At 43.3% G+C, this 20,398-nt stretch overlaps 2 protein-coding genes and 1 long non-coding RNA gene across 10 annotated transcripts in view; 1 reads left to right on the forward strand and 2 right to left on the reverse strand.

The window, feature by feature from the left end:
• Positions 1 to 1,245: 1,245 nt before the first annotated feature.
• On the reverse strand, positions 1,246 to 7,045 carry LOC102089341 (hypothetical protein). Of its 8 annotated transcripts, XM_021282327.2 has the most exons (5): positions 6,474 to 7,040; positions 5,714 to 5,895; positions 5,141 to 5,292; positions 4,508 to 4,605; positions 1,246 to 2,929 (listed from the first exon to the last, which is right to left on the reverse strand). In XM_021282327.2, the coding sequence occupies exon 5, from the start codon at positions 2,880 to 2,882 to the stop codon at positions 1,959 to 1,961; it is 924 nt and encodes a 307-aa protein (XP_021138002.2). In that variant the 5' UTR covers positions 2,883 to 2,929; positions 4,508 to 4,605; positions 5,141 to 5,292; positions 5,714 to 5,895; positions 6,474 to 7,040; the 3' UTR covers positions 1,246 to 1,958. The 8 variants fall into 8 exon arrangements, with proteins under 8 accessions (XP_021138002.2, XP_021137998.2, XP_021138000.2 ...); XM_021282323.2 differs by lacking the exon at positions 5,141 to 5,292 and having other exon boundaries at positions 5,666 to 5,895; positions 6,474 to 7,045; XM_021282325.2 differs by lacking the exon at positions 5,141 to 5,292.
• A 28-nt stretch (positions 7,046 to 7,073) lies between these two features.
• On the forward strand, positions 7,074 to 7,778 carry LOC135580719 (uncharacterized). The gene is made up of 2 exons (XR_010475705.1): positions 7,074 to 7,245; positions 7,617 to 7,778. It is a non-coding gene; the product is annotated as an uncharacterized LOC135580719 (long non-coding RNA).
• A 1,808-nt stretch (positions 7,779 to 9,586) lies between these two features.
• Positions 9,587 to 20,398, reverse strand: part of SH3BGRL (SH3 domain binding glutamate rich protein like) — a 31,408-nt gene continuing 20,596 nt past the window's right edge. Inside the window, exons 2-4 of the mRNA XM_065077906.1 lie at positions 18,572 to 18,757; positions 15,215 to 15,295; positions 9,587 to 12,394 (exon numbers count right to left, since the gene is read on the reverse strand). Coding sequence (XP_064933978.1) covers positions 12,362 to 12,394; positions 15,215 to 15,295; positions 18,572 to 18,757 — 300 coding nt within the window. The 3' untranslated portion in view covers positions 9,587 to 12,361. The remainder of the gene's footprint in view (positions 12,395 to 15,214; positions 15,296 to 18,571; positions 18,758 to 20,398) is intronic.

The raw sequence follows: 20,398 nt of genomic DNA on the forward strand, positions 1-20,398 counted from the left end.
GCACACGTGACATTTTGCGGACTATTTGACACCACAGCACTATTTGACACACACAGCAGCAGCCACATCCTCCTCCTCCTCCTCCAAAACAAGCCCCATGAAGGAGCAATCTTCACATAAATACAGCTTATTAAGGGTCCAGTACACTTTTTTTTTTTTTTGCAATTTTCTATCTCTGCAGAGGCCGAAACAGGCACAATTTTAACTAAGCCCCATCCTACAGTTTTTATTGCAGTAAATGCAACTAATTAGTAAGGTAATTTACTTAAGAGCTTCAAGGTGAATCCCTCGTGAATTGAAATCTCGATGTTCTGAAGTATTCTTTCAAGCATTCTGATATTCTCATTATAAATGCCAATTCAGAGATTATTTTTTACAAAGCACAACAAGTAAAGATGCTGGATTAAAAAAAGAAAAAAGCAAAAAAACCCTACAAAACCCAATAAACAACTTTGATCTCTTCAAAGGACTGATCAGTTGTCAAGGGCCTTGATTTACAAACACAAATATATTTGCATTTGATGTATTATTACCTAGAGATCACAAGATCCTTCCTATGTTCTTAGAGGGCTGACAAAGATTTCTTAAAATTGCATATGATGCACCAGAGTTTAAGAGCAGTGTCTCAAAGACAAAGGTGGGTTTTGGTTATACTAGTTGTTCCACAGCAAGTTCACAGAGCAGCTCTGATTCATGACTCATCCCATCCCTACACATCAAGTGGCATCAGGAACCCGATAAAAGGATTTAACTAGGGTGTTAGTGTGCATTTTCGGAAGCTTACAATTGTATAAATCTAGTTGGTTCCGAGATTTGGGGTTTGGATTTCATTACTACAAACCTAGAACTGCAGTGGTGGCAAACCCTACTGCTAGTGCAAGTAAAGAGGTTTCCTTAGATAATATTATAGAAGGAAATTTCTGCAGCCCAGGTCAGAGTCTCATTCATTCATCATTTTACAACGGTGACACAGTGATTAATTTCCAGTTGAAACACTTGTTGTGAAGAAGAAATAGAAAAAGAAAACGGGTTCGAAAGCTAAGTAACAAAATCTCCGCATCAAAATCCACATCTAAATTTGCAAAGGAAGATGAAGAAAGTTTGCAATACCTTCTCAGGAACGCTGCTGTCGTCTTCACTTGCTGAGGCCACAGGCGCTTCATTCCCAAGGAAATAACGGCAGAATGCATTTACTAAAAACTCAGATGTAACATAAAATAACATACTGACAAAAAGCTGAGCGGATTTCAAATACGAGGTAAGGATTTATTGAAAAGAAAGAATAGTTCTACAGAAAATTAACTACTTTCACAATCTTGATCAACTAATCACGTGGATTTTCATTTTAATGTGCTCCAGCCACACAGTGCAAATGTACATGTGCACCAATATCAGTGCCTTGATTCATGTTTCATGTCAATACACGATAATATACACAAAATAATCCAGAGTTCTGAACATCTCCATCTGCCTACACGATTTTCAAAGCAAAGAAATATTTTCCATCCACTGTGATGGATGTTTGTAGGAACAAAGGTTGAATGTGAATGTCCAAAACTTGAGTTTCAGCTAATTCAAAATCCAGCAAATTTGACTCTATTTAACAGCTGGATCAGTCTCTTATAGCAAAGTTTTACCAGCACGCATCTTTATTTTTTTATGGCAAAGGAAAATTCAATGGTACAGGACTATAATTACAGCCAGAGTCTTAGATGGAGGACACACACATTATAAAAATACGATTGACTAATATTTTAGAGACAAATTAGTTTCAAATTCTGTATTAGAAAAACAAAAAACAGGAAACAGTGACCTCTGCTAACAAAGTACAGTTTAAACCTTAAAATGTTTATTTGAAAAAGTCAGTAGTGTGCAAATATTTTCAATTCCCAACCTAATCCTTGGAGAGAAATATTCTTATCTGACTGGTATTCACCTCCTCAGCTGAGCAGACGCAATCACGACGTCAAGTCCTCCCTGCAGCTCTTTTTGGTGCATGCTGGGTTTGAGATTTGTAAGTTTGGAGTACTAAATTCCAAACTGCTTCTGTTTGTAGTGCTGCACAAGCTAAACAAAGCTAAAGAGTGCAGGAGCGCTTCTCTGGCTTTTGCCACTTCTGTGTTCTGCTCCTGCGATATCTGAAAGCTTATCTGGTTCAGGTTGTTCCTTATCAAACTACAAGCAAGGAGGTTCGTTACAGAACCACACCTGGTCAAGTGTTCTTCAAAAAACTGTTTATAGAACTCTGCCACTTTGGTTTCCATGTAATTGTTGAGCACGGAGTTGGAAAGAGGCTCCTCACAGAGCACGATGCTCCTTTCTCCAGCATCGTCTGCAGGCAGGGACTTTATCCAGGGCTTTTCGGGACGCTCACATGGAGGTGACAGCCCGAGGGGAATGTCTACGGACATTAAAACGGGGCCGTCGGGAAGTTCCTCATACTTATGGTCCAAAACACAACCTGAATCACACATGTGGTCTCCAACATGGTCTCCCCTGATGTGTAAGTCAGGATAGTTCAGATACATGCTGTTGCATGACCAGGATCTGTACAAATCCATCTCTTCAGCACTCTGCTCTCTTTTGGGGATGTGTAAAGCTGGTGACACAGTTCCTTTAACAAGCGTTTTCTCATCTTTCGCAGGTACCTCTCTTATGGGTCTCCAGTGAGGACTGCTCCTGTGTTCCATCTGGCTACTTCTAACAGAAATCTCACCCTGCTTCTCGGGTCCATCAGCAAAGCCTTTAATTTTGGGGTTGTCTACAAGTTTCTCTCTCCAGATTCCCTCTTTATCCTTTTTGGATGCACGAGATCTGCGAGGCTTCTCTTGATGACAGTTTTCTTTATAGATGAGGCTACATAAGATGCCTTCGGCCAACATGACAACAAGTGTGAGTAACAGTCTAATCACCAGAGCTCCATGTAGACCTGTGAGAGACAAACAGGCGGAGCACCTCAAACCCACGTGGACAAAGAGTAATAAAAATTGAACAATGCACTTTCATGAAGACTGATTTTTCTTTTTCTCTAGAATACTTCTTTTTAGTAAAGTGTATGCTTTTCTACAATTTCAACCTCTCTACCATGTCAACAAAAAAATCATTCTGAAGATATATGAGGGACATTAACTGGGTTCTTCATCTGTAATATCACTTCTGATCTTTTAAAAGATGCAAGATACCAGCTTGTCTTCCCCAATAGTGAGGAGTAGTATGCTTGTGTTTCTATAGGCTTCACAGTTTTACTAAACGCACGTGAATAATTAACAGCTAGTCAACACACCTCAAAATAATCCACCATGTCTACCGACTCCTTATTGTTCCTTTTCAATTCTCCTACTGTTAAAGTCAAGGGGAATATTTCCATTTACAGCCAAGTCTGACCTGAAGTCACTAAGGAAGAGACCATCACCCATGCAAAAGATGAATGGAGGAAAATTCCTCTGTTCTTCAAATCTTCTTTAATCTCTCCATAATTCAAGTACCTTCACACACCTCTAGTGTGCTCATGGTTTGAAACAGAGGGGACAGGCAAGGGGTGAGGCAGTTTTACTGAACAGCACACAGTAAACCTGCCAAAAACCAGGACGTACTGGCAATGCTGTTTGAAAGACACCAAAAACTCTACCTATAGCAAGGGAAAGTAAAGCTTTTCACAGTGCTGGCAACTTACATCAGTAGTAATTCCACGCAAGTTACTAGATAGCTCTCCACACAAATTAAACCCCTGCAAATTTCATATGATATTTGATATATAACCAGAGAGATCCTCCTCGCTCTACTCCTTTGCTTCTAACTGTCAGCAACCAAACCATATACTATGGTTCATTTGTTCTGCAATGAAACCTGATGCACTGGGTCACTTTAATCCCAGGACTCCTTCCAGAAAGCTATTCTAATGCTCTAATTACTTGAGAGATGGAAATTTTCAACTTCCCTCCTAAATTTACACACTGCCGCAGTACAACCATTTGCTTTTTTCTCTTTCAGCATTTTTTTAGCTTTAATTGCAGTGTTTCCTCCCTGAAGCCAAAGGTAACACTGGAATTGTGATATGTGCGCAAGTGAGACCAAAGCAGAGGAGAATTTCAGTATGCCATGCCTTCTCCTGCTTATATTAGCGTAACTGTTCATCTATGGAACCATTTACATATGCAAAAAGCAGGACAATATTCTCTTAGGCACTTAAGGGTCTAAGGAAACTAAGTGCCATTTTGGAAAGAGACAGTACTTATCTGGCAGTCTAAATCTTGCTGAACATCAATGGAATTTGGAATGCTGCTTGCCTCATTTGCTTCTGAAAATCAGGACACAGGTAGCCAGAGCCCTACGTGCTAAAAAAATTAGCTGTACTGCTTTGAAAAAGCTCATAGTGTCAATGTAGAGCTAAAATGTGGTAATCTGAGCAAAACTGCTCTCTTTCAAATAAAGTGAATGGTGCCTACATTGTGGAACAAAGCATAAGAAAAAAAAGGGGAGGGGAACGGTAGAAAAAGCCGAGACTTACCAATCCTAGTCGGGTAAGAGAGGCGGAAAACTGCATCGCCCAGAGCTCTCCTGCTACAAGAGAACAGATTCTTACATGCTCTGTCTGCACTGCTGTGTCTGTGGAACGAAAAAACAAACCAACATACACATGATTTAGTTCGTCACTTTTTCCTTTTAAAACAGAAGTGATCCCACTGGAAAAGCGCGCGGGTTTGAATACAATATGACTGTAAATCTAAAAGAGGATGTTAAAAAAATGAATTGAGATGTTTGTGGCGCAACACTGCCGAGCTCCTAACGGCCACAACACGTCACCTAAAAACAGCAAAGGAGGCTGAGGGTTCGGGACACCAGGATGTTCAAAACAACCTGAATTCCACCAGCAGAACGTCAGTTCTGTTCTGTCATCCGCCTGACTTACGGAGGCGATGTTATTTACACCATTTCCCCTTTTGAAACAAACGGCAAAATTTATGGTCTCGTGACCTTCCTCTGATGGGGAAGAAGTTGCCAACTTCATTTAAAGAAGATTTTGATGAAATATCATTTGTCTGGAAAGCACAAATATGAGAATCTGAAACCAGTAGCCAACAGAGAGCTGTGAACGGTCTTGTTCATCACTGATCGGAGCCACTTTGGCCTTGAAAATCACCTGTCTCAATGGCACGTCGGAGATGTCCCCACGGTGGTTTTGGTGCGTCCTTCGCACAGACTGAAGGAGAGCTCAGGCGCTGAGCCAAACCACCGCCGAGCGCTGCATCCCGCCCACACACAGTCTGCTGATGCCTTTTCCCAATCTCCTTTCTCCCAAAAGATTCAAATAAGTAAATAAATCAGAAGTTGAATCTCATCCAAGCGCTAGACAAAAGCTCTGAAATCAGACTGTTTAGTGTAATGATAGGAGTGAGACACAAATGTAAAATAAAACTAGAACGTAAAGATAACATTACAGCAGCATATTGATTGCAACCCACCATTCAACATGTTTTGGCAGTAACAATGCACATTAGAAATTAATTAATAAAAAGTCTGGAGTAACTATGGCCATACAGGTCCAATGGAGTCTCTAAAGTTACTCCTCTTCACTGCTTTCCACCTCTATTTCACAAAACATTCCATTTTTATGGAGACAAAATGAAAGTTATATTTATTCTGAGTAAATTTATATAAAACTTACTTCATATTTAAAGGCAGCTTAAAATGACTTTATTTTAAATCATCTTACATGACTAACTTCTGCGCTGGTAGACGCGGTTGTGGCTTCAGCAGAGGACTCGTGGCCCTGTCCTGGAGGGGATCAAACCCCACAGGAAACAGGGTGGTTCAAATTCCATCTGGTTTTAAACCTTATCTCCTTCGCTGAGCAGGTAATGAGCGGCAGCCGCAGCCCTGGCGTTGGTGCAGCAGCTTCAGCAAAGGTAACAGAGGAAGAAATCAAGGTAAGTAATTAGTCTTGAGTGATTAAAAACAAGTCACCTTTCATTTCAATTGTACTCGGGCATCAAATGCATCAATATTCAAGGAAATTAATAACTTCCAATCACAAAGATTTTACAAAAAAACCCCTCATTTACAAGAATAAAATCAGAAAAAGACAAAAGTTATTTCAGAAGCTGAAAGCAGATTGGAGTTAGAAAAAACAGGCAGCACGACATGTCTGAATCCTGAGGCTGAACATATAAAGCAAAATTAATATAATGACTATATAAATCTTACAGTAAAAATATAGCATTGTGCTATTACACTAACTATAGCAGCATGTAAACGAAGTCCCGTGTTTCAGCCCAGATTATGCATTTTACGTGCCCATAAACGTGAAAACATAAGTTGACCACATTATATATTTTGTTTGCAGTTTTGTTGTTGCGTTTTTCACACAGAGCTGCTCCAACTCGCCTCCCATTTAAACCAGCAGTTGCCTCACTTCAACGAGCTCAACTTCTCGAGTTTTCAAGCACCTCCTTGCACACCAGCTCCTCCCTTACCCGAAAAACACGCTCCAGCCCTTCCGTGCCGCCTCTTCGCACAGATTTAACCCCAAGCCCCAAAGCCGCGTCTCTCCGCTGCCACCGCCCGGCCGCACACACGGGACAAGGCCCGCACGGCTCTCTCTGCAGCCGAAAAGCACCAGCTGGGCTGCGAAAATGCTTTTTTAAATAAAACAGAAAGCAGCCCAGTTTCGCAGTACAGCGCAGGACGGACAGCCAGGGCCGGCCCATCGCAGCGCTGCGGGGAGAGCGGCAGCACAGGCTCGGAGGAGGCTGCGGAGAGAACGCGGAGAGCTCCGGCCGCCGCTGCAGGCGGTGGGGCCGTCTCCCGGCGCGCTGGACTCTACTAGCCGGGGCACTGGGCTGGCAGCTCGTCAAACGCAGGGCAGAACTGCCCGAGCCCGCTGTACAGATAGCGCAGCCGCCATCGCTCCCCGCCGCGCCAAGCTCTCGAGGGGGCGGGCCTTCGCGCTGACTGACAAAAAGAACGGCCAATGGAAAAGGCGGGACAGGCGCGCCATTGCCCGCCTCCGGGCTCAAGTACCCGAGGGGGCGGCCCTTCGCGCTGACTGACAAGAGGAACAGCCAATGAGAAAGGTGGAGCCGCTCGCCTCCGTCGTTGTATGGCGGTTGGGTGCCGCAGCAGCGGCCCGTAGGCGGTGGCCGTGGAGGGTCTGCCGGAGCCGTTAGGGTCCATCAGAGCGGGGGGAGCGAGGCCGGCGGAGCCCCGGTTGGTAGCGGCGGCTCCCCGGCTGCTTCCACAAGGCAGGTGAGGCGGAGCCGGGCCCAGGCGCTCGGGGTTGGGTGTTAATGGACTGCGGGACGAGTGAGTCGGTGAGCGAAGGCCCCGCGGCCGGGCCCGTCCCGGCCCTGCTCTCGGCCCGGGCTGCGGCTGAGGGGAGCGGGGCTGAGCCCGCTTGAAGCCGCCGGGCCCGTGGGCCCGTTAAATTTGCATTTAATGCCATGGCCATGGTTAGGAAATACGTATCTGATCGCATGCTGTTTGCATATACAAAAAATAACTTTTCCGGTGTGCCAGGAAAGGCCTCAAAAAGGCATTGAAGCCATGTGGCAAGTACACTGCAGTTGATGGTCTGTTAATCATGGTGCTTGTTTTGGTGTTTTGTGTTTTTTTTTAAGGATTTTGAGGCGTTATAGCAAGCGACTGAAAACAAGTCTCCAGGTTCCTGAGGATGTCTTCACTAGCCAAAGCTCTGAGAGAAGGAATTAATATAGAGGGCCCAATTCTGATACTTTGTGATTGCAACATCCTAAATACATGTGTTTTGCGTACTCAGAAAACTCAGGGTACTTGGTACTTACCATGCCACGCTCCTTACCTCCTGTAGTAAGACAGCAGTATCTACTTCAGCACCTTAAATTGACTTTTAGAATGTTTTTGCATTTCCCAAAATGTTCCCCAAAGTTTAGCAATACAGTTCAAAATTGTTAATGATAAATATTTGTAATGAACTTTTCAATCTAAAGCATTCTACCAAGATCACATTATAGGGATAAACCACAGAAAATAATAATAGATTAGTCCTTTGAAAAAGACTTAATAATGTTGATAAGTCTTATTTCTTGCATTTCTCAAATTATGGGCCTGAAAGCACAGGACTAGGAAATACATTTTTCTGATGTTAAAAAAACCATGATAGATCTTATCTCTCTCTCCCTAAATATATATATATATATATATATATATATATATATATATATATATATATATATATATACTCACACACACACACACTGTCTTTTACTAGTAGTGCAGCTGCTCAGGAGCCACTCATTTCCTCAGCTGCTTTTGCTGACCCTCAAATTAACTCAATCTGGGTCTCAAGAAGGGACTAGCAGATGCCTGTCCCACCATGCACGCCTCACACCAGCATTGCAAGACACCTGGTATTTGAAATACGTGCAACACGAGCTGAACGATGTCATCAGGCTTCACAGAATTTTCCAGGACAGATTATTAGATGAGAAACTAATAAAATCTCACATTAATTGGTAGAAAAGTTTTATTATTACAGTGCAGACCATTGTAACCTGAAACAGCAAGTAAACATTATATGCACACATGCAGTTTGCTTTTTCTGACAGGTTTTTGAAAACAATTTGTATTGAGTTTAACATTAATGAGTAACAATTTGGTATTGTAAGACTTTTTATAAACAAGAAAACCAGAGATTTTTCTGGCTTATACAAGTGAAGTGTATATACAGGGAAAGTAAATGGGATTCATCCTAGTCAGAAATGGCATTAGAAGCCCCTTTATGTTATCTTGCATTATGGACCATTTTTAAGACACTGAAGAAGGGCAAGTGTGAGAGACAAGTGATAAACACCATTAAGACATCAATGGAATGATGGCCTCAGTTGCACAGAAAAATGATGCTACAAATAAAAACTTGCTCACAAACCACTCTGCGAATAATTGAGTTCCTGGTGACTTCAAGTCTGGGATTAGGTCAAATCCTCGTGTGGTTTAGGACTGAAAACACATCGGTTGCAGCTCTACAGATCTTGAAGGTGGCATGAAACCTCAGCCTGAAAAGCTGAAAAGATTTTACCTGCTGGATCTACCAGGCAAATGGAGAAGGTAAAAAGTGAACAGTTCTAGTTTAAAAATTTATCCTACGCCGCCCTCTGGCAACACAAATATTAAATAACATCAGTCCCCTGCTGTGAGCAGCATAAAGCTAATTAATTACATGTTGCAAGAAAAGCAACTGAGATTGTTCAGCAAGCTCTGCGGCAGGGGGTGAAGCAGAAGCATCCTGTCCACTCTCACCTTGTAACTGCCTGGAGGAAAAGTGGGGAAGCAGGTTAATTATGAAGGTGTTTGGTGCTCTCTTAAACCCCCCAAAACTCCCAGAGACTATTTTGGGTAGGAGTATCCTAAGTAATTATTAATAAAACTCATTAGTTGCAAGAGGTGAGAGATCCAACCCAACAGATCGAACGTGCAGCAGCAGCGGATGTGTTACGTTTGCCTTGTTGTATAGATCCTGTAGATCTGAAATAAAGCAGTATTTTCATTTGAAAACTCCTTTCAGCTTACGGGACTGCTTCAAACCATGAACAAATCATGCAAACAAGTCAAATCGTGTGAGAAAGCATTCTAAAACAACTTTATTGGAATGATACAAGAATGGTTAATGTACAGGTTAAATCCTCAATGCCTGCCTTCTACATAGGAAAAAAAAATAAAGTGAACCAATTCAGTTCTTGCACCCATCATTAACCCAACACAGGTATGGGAAACAGAAAAATAGCATCTAGGCAACACGCTCCTAAATTCATGCAAGAGCTGCATGGAAATGAACGCAAGTTTTATACGCAGTCCCGCAACAAAGAGCTATTTTCGGTACTTTTTTCAGTTTGTGTTGGTGCCTTGTTCCCTGGACAAAGAAAGAATTCAGTCTGGCCCACCAGAGCCCGCTCAGGAATGCTGATACACTTTGAACGCTACCACATGGCAGGGGCGGGGGACCAGACGAGGGAAGTGACTTTGCTTTCTTAAACTTGGCAATTTTCTTGACCGTCAGAATCAGCGATTGACCTCATTTCAGAATGTTTTGGGTCACTGAACTGACAGAATTTGGCAGCGACTTTCAATGACAGCTTCTCCAAAATAATGACTGTAATTCACAAAACTTAGACCAGATTTTCCTTAGACAGGAAACACAGCAAATTGGCGTGAGGAGAGTGACTTGTGTGTCACATTCCACTTTTTTCACCAGAGTTCACGATTCCTACATACTTTCTCAAAAACTTGACCATGAGTTTAGACACAGAGAAAGGTTATGCCAATATTAAGAAAGAAAAATCACCTCGGCTCAAAAAGATGAAATCATAGTGAATAACAAAAATCGGGGCACTGAATTTAAAACACGACCGAACTTCCATCCCCAAAAAAACCAAATTTCACAAAATTTCAGTAATTACTGGTAAAGCTTGTTAATGAAAAAGCACAAACACGTGTGTTAATCGTGAAGGAACGGCAACATTAACCTGCCCCTACGCCTTTGGATACGGTGCTGGCTTTTGTAAGCATGAGCTTCAAACTGACTACCAGGCTCCCAAATCAGGAAAGATTAAAGATGAATTAAATGTAATTTTAATAAGGAACTTGGCTCCAAGCTGGACCGTGCTCACCCGGACGCCCGTGGAAGTTCCACCGCGAGCACTCCTGCAGCAGAGCTGCTCTCCAGCCACAGCTGCATTTCTCTTTTAACAGATGTTGATAAAATCAGTTGTAATGAACAGACCAAAAGCCCCAGAGAAATGTTGGTGAGGAAAGTATTTAATTACTGCACTTTAGAACATCTTAGTAAATGTACCTTTTTACTTTTATCCTGTTGCTAATTTCAGACTTCAAAACGATGAACTGCAATCTGTTTCAGCAAGTATTTCAGAAGCATCGCACACGTTTTACGGCATCGGTGTAAAATCACTGCGTGGCGCTGATAAGCCTTTTGCTGATCTGCACCACCTGTTCCTCTGTCTTCATAAAGCAAAGAAAATCAAAATGTGTGTGCGCAGAGCTCTTAGAATGATCCTCTAACTACAGCAAGGACTAATTATCTTTCTTACTGTCTTTGATGCTTTTGGGGAATAAGTACATTATGTGGTGCAAAACGCATTTCCAATTACCCACACACTTTTAAAACCTGTTTCTTATCCTTTGGGGCACTTGTAATTATTCGTATTTTTGCAGAATATGGCCAAGAAATACAGACTATCTCAAGCACTAGGAGGACAGGTTAATATTGCACATGGTAAATTCACCAATACCAGACACTTTAATAAATTCGCAATTCCTGTAACAGCTTCATGATATGGCAATACCAATGAAAAAAAAAGGTTTTAAACCTTAAAAAAAAAGTCTTGCTTAACTGCAATATTTCTTGCTAATCAGACATTTATTTCCTCATTTGAAAAAATACTATATTCATCTAATGCCTACTTGAACATGCGGTAAGATGCCTAATGCTATAAGCAGTGTGAAGTGGTATTTTTGTAGAGAAATACATTAAAGGCTTTCACCCTTACACAGGTAAGGAAATGCCATTTCTGGCCGTTTTGGCTTATTTGCAACATTTGCTGGGAATTAGCACATACTTCACTGAGGTGCAGGGAATCCCGCACACAGATGTGTCCTCAAGTCATGTGTAGGCAGCTCTCCGATGAACTTGTCAATAAAAGGCTGCCCATTGCCCCAAATCCATTTTTCTTTGTCAAAAGAGCCCACACAGATCGCTTAAATGAGAAATACATGGCATTTTTTTAACCATCTGTACAGTGTGTAACAATACGAATCTTAAATATCCAACAAAGGAACAAATACAACTTTGAGAAGTGACTGCAATGGCTATACTACATGATACGACCTACAACTTCATCTGAAACCAGAAAAGACACTGGAAAATTGCTGTGTAATGCAGTAACATTTTTGAGGCAACTCAGGCATTAAAGTTTGTATCTGACAAGGTTTTAGATGCTGTTCCTTGTTTTCCATATTTTAAATAGTTGGATCTCTAGGTATAACCCCATCTGTATTATTAGTACTAAAAAAGTTTCTTGAAACTTACACAAACTGGACAAATTGCCAAGAAAGTATAAACCACGTGAAAATTATTCACGTCTAATGGTTTCAGTTTCCTATGCTTCCAACTTTGTAATAATCAACTCTGTGCTCCCTACCTGTATGTTCACATTTTCATCTTGTGGTCAGATTTGCATTATGCACGGTGAATGCTGCAAGCACCAATCAAACCTTAGAAATCACATCTACATTTCTTGAAGCAGAGACAATTGTACTATTTTATAAAAAGCTGTGGAAATTCCCTTTACAGAACATTTAAGGCAGTTGAAATTCACGCTTGCTGCTTTGCCAGTGCTTCGGCTTCCTGAAACAGAACGGAATTACAAATATTAGTGCTGTATGAAAGGCGACAACTCACACATACCTATGCTAGGCACCAAAATATAACAAAAATTGCAGCAATACCTGATCAAGAATTAAGCAGCACTGAACCCAACTCAAGCAAAGTCCCCACTGCCTACGGTGATGTTATAAAACAAGTCCCACACAGTGCTGCCTTTAACTCAAGTAGGACCTGCAGGAATGTTCCAACCTGTGCCCACAGCCAGTTTTGACCATAATAGTTTAAAACCAAAGAAGATCAGATATAACAAGTTATCTTTCATTTCGTGTTAGGACACAAGAACTCTTCAGGGATCTGGACAGCCCTGGTGCCCTTTGGCTACACAAAAACATTCCTCTGGAGCCCCTGAGGTGAGGAACAGCTGAAGCAGTTTACCAGACAAGCCTCCACCAATTTCCAGTGGTTCGGAAGGAACATTACAAAACAATCGCCTGCACTTTTCAGTCTCCTTTCAACCTTTGTCACGTAGTCACAAATGGAAACAGAATGACAATGGAAGAAATGCAAGAGGAATTTTTTTCTGAAGATGGTTTCTGCAAGTGTACTTTTGACTGAAGATTAATTTAATTACTTGTTAGCAGCAACACGACCTACAAAAGAATGGACAGCCACGATTTGCAGCACTTCAGGATGGACAGTGGGGTTTATTTTAAAGGAAAAAGTTCAACATCTGCTAACCTCGACTTTCATGTAATGGAGTTGTTTGCTTTGATGAGTGTGTAGAAATACTGAAGAGATTCAATAATATCATTGTGAACATGAGCCAGCATGCTAAACAAAGGAAAAAACAAGAGGAGAAAGGACTAAAAAGGGAATTTCTGAGGCTTGTAAGAGATGGCAGGAAGCACCATGCGTGTCTGCGTTATCTCGGACGCAGCGGATCGTTTGGGTTTCCCTGGCTCTGTGCCCGAGCGCCTCGCATCCTCCTGCCTTTTAACTGGGGGCCGTGGGAACAGGCTGGCTCGGGTCTGCGCTCTGCTCCTCCGGCCGCTTGTCACGGGTCACGCTGCTCGTGCTAGGGCATCCTATCAGTTCATGGCAGAAAAGGCAGGTGAAAGATAAAGCAAGGAGTAGAAAGCACTACAAAGCCTGTGGCAAGCCTGTTTGATATTCTCTAAAAGACAAGTGGTTCTTTGAGTGGTAACAAAGAGGAGATGGTTTCCTTGGCTTTGTAACAACTCCATTAACCAGTTGTGCAAACCACAGAAGTTACATCTAGCTTTTTTTTTTCCTCCCCCTAGAAAACGCAGGACAAAGTACTTATCTTCAAAACAAGCAGCGGTAAACTGGAGAGGTACTTCCCTTATCTCCAGGAAAAAGGGTACAAATAACTCAGAGAATCTGGTAACCTATTGGTCTTGAGGGTCAAACTCCATGTCCTTGGGTGTGGTGCTGCAAGTGACCGGGCTCTGCTTTTCACATTTGCCTCTATCCTGCTTTCATACTTATTTTTCCCTCAAGGCCCCTCACTGGGCGTGCTTGCAGTCCTTAAAAAATTAATCACAGCCTTTAACTCACAAAATCCTCTCTCTTTAAAACCCCTATCACCTGAAGTCGGGATATTTAAACTGAATGCCAGCGTTTCCCAGGATTTGTAGGTCCATTTGTGTCCCAAGCACAAACCAAAGCACCAGGGCTCAGTAAATTAATATTGGCCCTTTATGTTCAAACAATTTTCCAAATCTCTCACTATGACATTTGATGGAGGTTCGCTGTCCAGGTCCTCTCTTGCAATCACACACAGGTTGTTCCCAGATTCCTTCCATTTTATGCAGCAGACGCAAAGTCATTAATTACAATCTCATATCCAAGCTGCATGCAGCTATGTAAATGCCAATAATTCCAGCATGTACAAATCAGTGTCTCCTCCTCAGCAGCAGGCATCAGTTTGATTTGACATCATGTCATTGTGGGATTGATCTACCAAAAGTCAGACCAACAGCAGAATGCGCTGGGTACAAGGTCACTTATGAAAAGGTTACAAAGTTGAAAGGAAACGGCGTGTTTATCCCTTGGAACAAGAAACCTGGAAGTGACCTGGAGGATCCTGCTGCTGTCAAATGAAACGTATAAAGCAGGCTTGTCCTATCCTATCAAAATCAAAAGGCAACTTCCAGCCCATTGCATCCGCAAAGCGGTAACCCAGTTGATAATTGGCAAAGGAAAAAGGCTTCAGATAACAAGCTGGAGGAAAAAATTACTCTGAAGCAAGAGCACATTATTTCAAAAAGTGACTCTGGTTTCAAGGTTATTTTCCAGTACAAAAATATCATCAAAACTTCACAGTAAGTTTATTGACTGAATTTAAGTAATTCTTTGATTTTGTGACGTTTTTCATCTAGATTTCTTGTGCATTCTTCAGTGTAAATATTAACTACTCTTTCACTAGTTTCCAAAGTGTACAATTAAAGAAAATCCAATGGTAAGAAACATTTATTACTAGTGAAGAACTTGACCCAGCTCTTCTTCCCAAAGCTACAAAAGCTTTTCCATTAACTTAAAAAGGAGCCGGGTGGCTCTGCAGTGAGGATACCAAAAGAGCATCTCTACTGAACACTGAGTTTCTCTGGTAGGAGGAGGTTCCTTCTGGGCAACAGAGCATCCTCCAAATAAATCAGCACGTAACAACCGCATGTTGAAACCTGAAAGTTGAGTTTCTGGAGTATCAGACCAGCAGGTACATTGACTGGGGCAACCACAGACCATGTAAAATATCCTATGAGCAGAGAAAAACAAGGTATAAAATTTAGGTTGTTTACTGTGAGCAATGTACACACGTACCTTTGAACCTGGTGGTGCAGTCAAGCCTAGAAACGCATACACAGCGTTGTTCTCTCGAGCTTCGAAGAAAGCTTCGTAGTCCTTCAGGAAGGGAGTCAGGAGATGGGGAAACAAAAGACAGAAGTATGAACTGTCAGAAACAATCACAGCTCAGTTTGGGGCATTACCCAGCCTGCCATGACCAAACTGCTTCCTGTGGCTGAACGCAAAATTCAGAGCGTCACCTCAGATATTTATGATTAAAACTGATACCATAAAAAATTGTGCTGTCTGAGAAGTGCCAAGCTGGGAATTTCAGCATCTGTAGCAACACGATGCTGCTGTGAGGTGCTTCTGCCTTCCCCAGAGGGACAGTGTCCATGGCGAGGTGGTTGTTGTCACTGCTTTGGCACGGATGTCCCTCCTGCGGGACGAGGCTGAGCCTGCATCTGGTCACCAAAAACATGGATGTCCCCAGCTGTCATTGCTAATCACTAATTAGTAACAGCAACTGCGCAACCATGGACATTAACTCTTAAACCTGTTAAAATGGGTAAAATGTAACTACTCCTACATGTATATAGCCCTAAAATAACATTCGGTCCTTTGAAGGCAGCCGAGAGGCTGATGTGGCTCCTGGTGAAAATGAGTTTGACACACCCCTGTGTTAAAAGTTAAATTTAAACCTGTAAACTGAGAGTACATCCTTACCTTAATGATTAGTCTGTGTAAATGACAGAAATCAGGTGGGACTGTTCACTGTACCCAGTGCACTGCAGTTGCTCTAACTACATACACACCCACCTCCCAAGAAAACTGAGGTAATAACAACGAAATGATAAAAGAAATATGCACATTTCCTTCTCTGCCCTTTTTTATATGAGGCAGAACGCAGAGCTGTACACAAACATCACACCTGAGTTAGGACAGAGCAAGCGAAAAGCCCCCAGTGTGGCTCAGCACTGGCCGTGCCAAGAACCGCCCAGATGAACCCAGGTCTGTGCAAGTCCCCCCTTGTCCAAGTTACCACCTCCTTCCCTCGCTCCCATTTCCAAACTCAGCACATATCTGTCCTGTGACTTTCCTTCTCTCTCCCTTCTTAACTGAAGCGACAGCACGAGCTTCCCTGGGCTCCGCTGGGGAATGTTTCGATGCAGGAGTGCTGGCTGAGGAGCCCCCGGGCAAGGCAGCAGCTCCGAGCAGGCTTGGGCTCGGGTTTAGTTGGGGAGGGAGCTGCCGTTATGGGCACACTGCCTGGCTCACAAAACCCTAAGAAACTGCCAGCGCTGTCTGCAAACAGCAGCGTGTTCAGAGCAGGGGCAGCTCTTGGAAGAGGCTGGTGCAGCTGGAATAGAAGAAAGTCCAGGGCGCAGAGGATTCAAGCTGCCCAGAGATCAGGGACGTCAGATTATTGTTCGATTTGTACAGGTAGCATTTGGGCACTAGTTTGATAAAAATGTGGATGATCGTGTTAAATCCTCCCTGAAGCCCGTTTGTTGACAGCACTGGGGCTGCTTGATAACAAAGGGGTTATTTATCTTCCTAGAGCACAGTTTGCTTTGCAGCATCTACCGGGAAAGGAATGCCTGTGACCGAGGAGCAGGGTTCACGCCGGCTTGCACAGCACCTATGGTTACAGCCGTCCTGCTGTGCTCAGGCCAAGAAAAGTCACTTTGCTCATTCCTCTGCCAGTTCCGCTGCATCAGATGAAACGAACAGGGAAGTTCATGCTTGAGATGGATCAGATAAAGACATAAAGAGGTTAAAGTGTCTGGGCACAGAATTAACTTTTACCTTCCTGAAAGCTCAACTGTAATTTGAATCCAGGTACACGAACTGACATCAACCAAAATTTGGGGGATGAACTAAATCCTAGAAGGAACTGGTCTGAAGCATCTATACCCCTCTCCCCAAAATTACTGTATTCAGAACTGCTGTGGATTGCAGTTGGGGACACATTAGAAGCAGCTCTGATCAGCAAGCATCCTGACCTAGGCGCATCCAGCTTCTTCTCTGCCTGTCCCACACCGCTGCACAGCAAAGCTCCATTGTGCTGCACGGCTGCAGCGATGCAGCAGAAATGTGGCAACATTTCACAGATAGAGGACAATGCACAGTGATCTGCTTGCACCCCCGAAGCTCTGGTACACCGAGGCAGAAAAGTGTTCTTGTTGCAGCTGGACTTCTCACTGGTACAGAAATATTTGCCTCTCTTTTTTGTTTGGCTTTCAAGAGAGGTAACTGAACAGAGATTTTCAGCTCTTTGTGACTAGTCCCTTCTCAGCTTTCAGCTGCAGACAACTATTGATCAGTACAATTGTTGCTCCAAACCAACATCTTTCCATGTGACAACCAGTCAGTAAAATTGTGAGAGCGTAGCAGTACACCAGCTCACTGCGGATATTGTTTCAAGGTCTGCTTTTATTACAAGCAAGAAAAAAATCCTGGTGTGTTGAGAATAATTTCTTTCAATGGCCACAGAATCACCTCACAAAGGTCCAGAACTGGCAGGTTCTGACTTACAGACTTTGTGGGTTGGGACCAGATGGAAAAATGAGTTAGAAAGCAACACATGGCACCAGAGGAATGCATACTGTGAGCTCTTTTCAGAAGATATTCAGTTTTAAAAATAAAATTAACAGTTAATCTAATAAGCATTCGAGCATGGCCTGCTGAGTAGAAGTGCTGCAGGGCACTTTTGATCAAGCATTAAAATGATTACAAGTAGGAATTGTATTTGCAATGTGAGTTTTAATCTGTTCAAGGCAACAGAGTAAGTGGACTGCAACAGCCTTCGTTTTGCAAGCAGTACACAAAAGCTGATCCCAAGAAGGATGAGAAAACCGATTTATGGTCATGGCAGACATCGCTTCACGTGAGCACTTATTTTGGCAGATGAACAGACTGCAGAGCGATCTGGGATCCACATGTATCGGCAAACCCCGTGTAGACAGATCTCTGAACTCACTACAGAACATAAAGCTGACACAATGGTGCCAGATTTCTGTGAAGTGTTAGTTCACAATCATGGTGAACTGAGAATTAAAAATCCCTGTGAACTTTCAGAGCCATAAGAGTGGAAAAAAAAAAGGTATACACTGCAAGGTGGTGGTAGGCTCACTCCAGCAAGTAGCACAATGATCTGAGAATCAGGAGGTCCAAATTTAAATCTCTCCTCTATGGCAGAACTGGAATATTCAAGATCAATGATTACTAAAAGCCCAAGAGGAGGGTAAATGTCTGACACCTTTCACACCCTTCCCAGTTTGCACGCGTGAACGTACAGCTGGCCAGGTCCTTCCTTGCTGACCCCAGCAGCGAAGCACAGCCTGTGGCAGCGAGGAAAAGGAGGGGAGGAGAGCTGGAGCTGTCCCTTACCCCGAGGTAGCGGCTGTCATTGAAGAGCCGGGGCGGCAGCGGGTTCCCGCTCGCTGGCCGGCTGTCTTCAGGGACGTTCTCACGCATCCACTTCCGATTCTCCTCATTGGCAGCGATATCCTTCTCCTCAAACTCAATTTTGTTGGCTTCCAAGAAGCCTAAGACATCTTGTTGCTGCTTCTTAATCTGTCACACAAGAGGGAAAGGAGGAGAGAAAGCAAAATCAGACAAACCATTTTTTTCTGCTGCCAATCACGCAACTCCAGGGTTCAGTGTGGAAACAAAGGGGGTGTGAAACAGGCTGAAAATGGAAGCGTTATGAAAATTCTTAGAATAAAAAAATACCTTCTAAAGAGTCATACCTGAGCCTTGACTTGGCTATGCACCTCACTGGGGCAACTTCCCAACAGAGATCTCACAGAGTCATCATTGAGAGCTCAAACCAATTTTGGCTCATGTTTCTTTGGACAAAACGAAACAAAAAAGCCTCCTCTGCTCTGGGTTTCAGCAGTGGCAGGTACGGACTCTGGAGACCCCGCATCACCCACCCCTGCTCGTCTCAAGAAGCCTCCAGCACAGGCTGGGTGAGATCCCTCACCCCACACAGCCCGGTCTCTGCAGACTCACACAGCACCCAAGTGAAAAGCAGGATCCATGCGGCAAAGACTGTGCTGACTTTTTACAGGAAAGGTGGTTTTTATTACTGTCATATGTGAGTTATTGAGCTCCTGATACAGAGATGTTCTGCTTATGCTCTGTTCTTCCTCTGCATGACTTTACCACCATAAAGGAAATTACAACCATGCGCATCTTGGCAAACAATAAAAAAATGGGATTTAATGGGAAATTTGTTCTCTTCGAATTATTCCCTTCACTGCAAAACCAGTCCAAGGCCAGGCTTTAACCTAATTAAGCTCAGTGCAACAAAAGCAGCGCTCCGTCCAGATGTTGCAGTGCTTCTAAGCCAGGTCTAATTCAGCTTCCCCAAACAGCTTCTCCATATACGGCCAAGGGAAAAGCAGCAGCTCTGGGCGAGCAGCCGCGCCGAGGTCAGGGCACGGCAGCCCAGAGCCAAATACAGAGCCTGAGCCTCCCCGGGGACACAGAGCTGGAGGGAGGGAGCGAGGCTTTCCTGCAGGAAAAGTGCTGCCCAGGAAGGGGGATTTTGGGAGAGCAGAGCCCCATGTCTCCACAGAGGAGGCAGCCGTGCCTTGGCAGTCTGAGCACCCATAGACTCGGTTTTAGCAGCTCCTTTGGAGCCGTCGTTGCTGGCTGCATGAGAATCTGGGTTAAACTAGATCTTGGTGGGGCGGTTTGTTTTTAAAGAACCTGGACGTGTAGATCCCCCCTGCGTCTAGTTCAGTGGGGTGCAAAGGGATCGGTCCTGCTGCCCTGAGACCCAGCGGGAAAGGTGCCTGCCCAGGGCTGCAAAAAAACAACGTAATTCCCCCTAAAATGTCAGCAGAACAGCCGGTAAACTTGATTAGCAATTACCTTTGTACCCTTAAACCAAAGAATATTGCTAGGCATCAGCTCATTGCCATCATGGCTAAAAATAAGTAAAAATGGACAAGTTAATACCAGCCTGAGGAAACAGTTCATGTCACAGGCTGTATAGAAAAACATTGATCAGCAGACTTGGATCTACTGGTAAGAGATTTCTTTGCTTGCTTTTAATAACAGGGGTCACAGCAGGAAGGAGCAGTCAGGGGAATTTTTTCTCCCTGATGTTGTACAGCTCAGAGGTTAAAAAAAAAGGCAGAAAAAATAAAGGGGGAAAAAATAAAGGAGCAAGCACTTCCTTCATGAACTGTTCTCTAGGACTGA

This window comes from Columba livia, chromosome 12, assembly GCF_036013475.1.
Source record: "Columba livia isolate bColLiv1 breed racing homer chromosome 12, bColLiv1.pat.W.v2, whole genome shotgun sequence".
In the NCBI taxonomy this organism is placed as follows: domain Eukaryota; kingdom Metazoa; phylum Chordata; class Aves; order Columbiformes; family Columbidae; genus Columba; species Columba livia.

What these genes read in the sequence shown, in the direction of transcription:
- LOC102089341 (XM_021282323.2), bottom strand. An exon ending in CTCTTACCCGACTAGGATTG is followed by an intron (nt 2,930 to 4,507) that starts GTAAGTCTCGGC and finishes TGTCTCTCACAG; the next exon opens with GTCTACATGGAGCTCTGGTG.